This window comes from Akebia trifoliata, chromosome 9 (assembly GCF_017979445.1).
Source record: "Akebia trifoliata isolate Shusen 1 chromosome 9, ASM1797944v1, whole genome shotgun sequence".
NCBI lineage: Eukaryota > Viridiplantae > Streptophyta > Magnoliopsida > Ranunculales > Lardizabalaceae > Akebia > Akebia trifoliata.
The window spans coordinates 21,318,274-21,322,282 of NC_141383.1; the positions used below are offsets into that span (position 1 = coordinate 21,318,274).

Here is a 4,009-nt window from a genome sequence, read left to right on the forward strand (position 1 = left end):
TAAGGGCCCTAAGTGTTTTAAACTCCAGCAAAAACTTACCATGTAGACACCTGACCTTTATCATAGGAATGGAACACTGTTCTGGATCTTAACTCTTATTATATTTCAATAACAATGATTCAAAAATTATTTTTCAATTAAGTAGGTCCCTATGGCACAATATGGTAAATAAAGTTTGAAAGTCGACATGGGACTCTAAGTACTTTAATTCCCATATCAACCAACTTGCAAATTTTTTCAAATCAAAGATTCCATTGTCTTAAAAATGTTTGAATGGTTTCAAAGGGATGATATAAAGTTTGTCTGATCACATTCTTTATTTCTTCATAATATTTAAGCATGATTCGAATCTCTGACTCGGACCCTTGCGTTCAAACCACGACAACATGAGGTTTGACCACATTTATAAACAATTGTTAGTTGCAAAACTGTTTTACTTATTTACAATTTATTAATAGATGGTTCGGGATTGCTACTCAGGCAAAGTGATTTATAAAACATATGAAATCTTGATTGTTAAATACAAAATGCAATGGTTAGTAGATTAACCTATTTTAATCCCAACCATTTGATTTTGTGCTTTTTGCCGAGTAAACAAATTAATTCTGGTCCTTGACAAAAATAGCTTATCTTAAGAAATAAACTTAATTCGATAAAAGAAAAGAGCAGTAAACTTAATTATGGGAACTTAATTTGATATTTTACATTATTGGACTTAGTGCACATGTCACATATATAGGAGGATCTCTTGGACCTAATCAAGGCGAAAAATGAAGTCAAAGGGTGTTTGGTTTCAATTGTTAGATTTTGATTTTGCATTGTTAGAATCAGATTACAAAGGAAAGGCATGTCCAAAATTCATAATTTAATTAATTGCACCATATCGTGAAATTGATTTCAAATCTCATTGTGTTGGTCATGTTATGGTTGTGCACAAAATATTATACATCCAAGAAATCAATGAGGGCCCAATTGCCAAGGCATCCGGAGAGATCTAGAGGTCAAACCTCCTCGTTGGCCACGCACAAGGGTTTATCCTTGCTTACCTGATATGTGTGATTTTTGTGGGGCATTGCATATACTCAGGACTGGTTATGCTAATACTTAACTAGTTCATGAGGGAGTCTAGGGGCAACGCATATATGTGTATTTTCAAGTTAGGGCTTTGTGAGTTTTTTGTATTATTTTTTATTGCTCTGGTTAAGAGCTTCTAGTGGTCGAGAAAGTTGTAGAGGTTTGAGAACTTGTAATTATCATTGATGGTGGATCTCCCTCTCCTCCACGAACGTAGGCGATTTGTCGAATTATGTAAATCCATGTGTTCTCTATTTGTTTATTTTTTATTTATTTCTTGCTCGTGGTTAACTTTCACACAATAAGTTGATTTCTGATTTTTATTATGCAAGAACTGCTTTTATATTTGAATCGAACATAACATGGATTCTAGAACCAGATTATGGGCACGAGTTGGATTCTAGAATCCAAACCAAATCCCCCTTTAATACTTAGAACATAATCTGAAAAGTCATCTCCTAAACAAATAGTTAGCCTCCACTGCTATAAGAAAGTGTGCCAAGGGCAAGTTGTGTAGCTGTAAATCCCTTCAGGCCTTGCACTTACCTAACCCCACTTTTGCTTCTCATGATTTTAATACAAAAATGACCTAAAATACATGTTTATATGGGGACTAGAGTCTCTAATAATATATAAACATCGAAACCCTAGGTTTGGTGGGTGATCCTCCTCGTTGCATGCATGGCGGCAGACAGGCGCAAAACACCTGTATCTTTTATTCCACGCTATCATACGCTTCTCTCCTAACATTTTCAAGCCAACCCAAACAGCCACACATTCAGCTTTTCAAGCTTTGAACACTTCTATTTTTTTTAGTTTCCCTAAGTTCTACTTGTATACCCAAGAATCAAATTATTAAAAAAATGAATAAAATTAGGTTTTAGAACCCTAACTTTGACTTGGGTCTGAACTTTGGATACTCTATAAAACCTAGCTTGTGTTTTCTATCTTTCTTCTCTTTTGTTGTTTAACAACAAATATTCCTAAAAGAAGAAAGGAAAACAAAGATGGTGACTATGAGGTTTACTAGCTTGATAATAGGGTTTCTCTTTACTTTGTTTGTTTTAAGGGATCCTCTTGCAAATACCCAAAAAGGTAGATGTCTTTTTTTTTATGTGTTTGTAATAAATGAGTTAGTTTGTAAGGTAAAATTCATAGTTTCTTACCTATTTTTGTAGTTTTGGAGACATCGATGGTGGTAAGTGAAAATGGGCTTAAAGGGACTATTTTGTCTGTCGATCAGGTAAGATCACCACCTCATGATTGTCCTTTACATCCAATTTGTTATTATTTGGGAAATTTCTTCTCCTAAACCAATTAAACATTCTAACAGGAAATTTTCGATGGGGTCCCGGCGGTAGCCACCACTATAAACAACAAGCTCGGAGGAAGGAAAATGGTGATGAATGATGTCTTGAGGAAGGAGATGATGAAAGAGGGAGAACTAAATCAAGAGATTTCAAAGATTTCAGGTGCAACCCATTCTGTTGGAAAATGTTACCATGAAGGGAAAGGGGAGTTGAACGTAGAATGTAAAATGAGTCATAGAAGTCTTCCTCCTGTGAAGTTCAATATGGTTGGTTTTATAGCTTTCAGTGCTGATTACCATGTGCCCAAACCACATCCACCTAAGAATAACTGATCAGGAAAAGATGTCATCCAGTTTCAAGATAGTTCTTGCTTTGTTTTGTTAGTTTTCTATAGATGTCCTATTGAAAAGAAGCGCGAAATATCATACATGTATGTATCCAGTAGACTTTTAATGTTTAAAGGAATTTTTCATGCTAAGAGCACAAGATTCTTATGTTTAAGTGGGTGCATTTAATTTTAGTTTTTTGAATTTTTTTTGGGACATTAAAGTGATATGTGGTGCTTAAGTAAGATTTTGGTGAGGAAATGTGTAAGTATTTGTTGTGTCAAGTTATAAAATGTGGGTAATAAGGGAAGAGGAATGGTTTATGGTTCTATTTGAATATTTGCTTGTTTGGATGCAGGAAAAGGTAAGAATACTTCAGACAAGTTACTTGGAGGATCTCAAAGGAGATTGAATGATCAGGTTTCTCTCTCTCTCTCTCTCCAACCATCAATGTGAGGGTTCACATATATACATGTGTATGTAGCCCTATATATGGATATCCGTGCTACCTACCTAGAAGAGCACAACCAAATTTGCTAACGGTTGTAAGCTCATTCACCATTCACAGTTACCAACAATCACACACACACACACACACACACATTCACCATTGTATGAATCCTTACTTGCAATTACTTAATCTCCAATTTGATATATAAATACACAATATTTTATTTATTTTCATATTATTCCATTGTTTATTATTCCAAACACTAACATTTCATTCCTTCTGTTCTTAATCCCAGCATAATAGCAACAATTTGGAGCCAAGGACACTGAACCCTTCCAGGCTAAAACTCCCTTTAAGTGAGTCACCAGATATTTCAAATGCCAATGTCAACTCTCAAGACTCTGAAGCCATTTCAGCTTGTGGAAGCTGTGAATGTTCTTCGACATTAAAAAAACCAGCATCTCAAGACTCTAATGACCCATTTCAGAAAATTGAATCGAAACGGCTTCTCGAGGCTACTAATGAGATTGTGAACTTGATGCATAAGGATTACAAGGGAATGAGTAATCCTCGTCGCAAGCCACCAATCAACAATTATGAGCCTTTGGATGAAGATGATCATGTGAAACCATAGTTTGCTATAGAGCTAGGCTCACAATTTTGCACCATATATAGGAGAACAAATCCCTACCTTTAGTTCCAAGTAGAAACTCTCTTTTTTTTAATTGCTAAGTTATAATGGCAAGTATAGTAGGTGTTGTTTTGTTCCCTGTGACAGAAATAGTAGAAACACATTAGTGTTGTACATCAAATATGCAATTTTTTTTTCCCTAGAAGTATATTAAATA

At 34.9% G+C, this 4,009-nt stretch overlaps 1 protein-coding gene across 1 annotated transcript; it reads left to right on the forward strand.

Annotated features, from left to right (window-relative positions):
* Window positions 1-2,025: 2,025 nt before the first annotated feature.
* On the forward strand, window positions 2,026-4,009 carry LOC147394614 (uncharacterized). The gene is made up of 5 exons (XM_086454625.1): window positions 2,026-2,169; window positions 2,253-2,317; window positions 2,408-2,546; window positions 3,069-3,130; window positions 3,457-4,009. The coding sequence occupies exons 1-5, from the start codon at window positions 2,082-2,084 to the stop codon at window positions 3,793-3,795; spliced, it is 693 nt and encodes a 230-aa protein (XP_086310751.1). The 5' UTR covers window positions 2,026-2,081; the 3' UTR covers window positions 3,796-4,009.

Bases quoted from the DNA above. Each gene is read 5' to 3' on its own strand.
- LOC147394614 (XM_086454625.1), top strand. From the start codon at position 2,082: ATGGTGACTATGAGGTTTACTAGCTTGATAATAGGGTTTCTCTTTACT. The intron at 2,170-2,252 runs GTAGATGTCTTT...CTATTTTTGTAG, and splicing joins TCTTGCAAATACCCAAAAAG to TTTTGGAGACATCGATGGTG. The intron at 2,547-3,068 runs GTGCAACCCATT...GTTTGGATGCAG, and splicing joins AGAGATTTCAAAGATTTCAG to GAAAAGGTAAGAATACTTCA.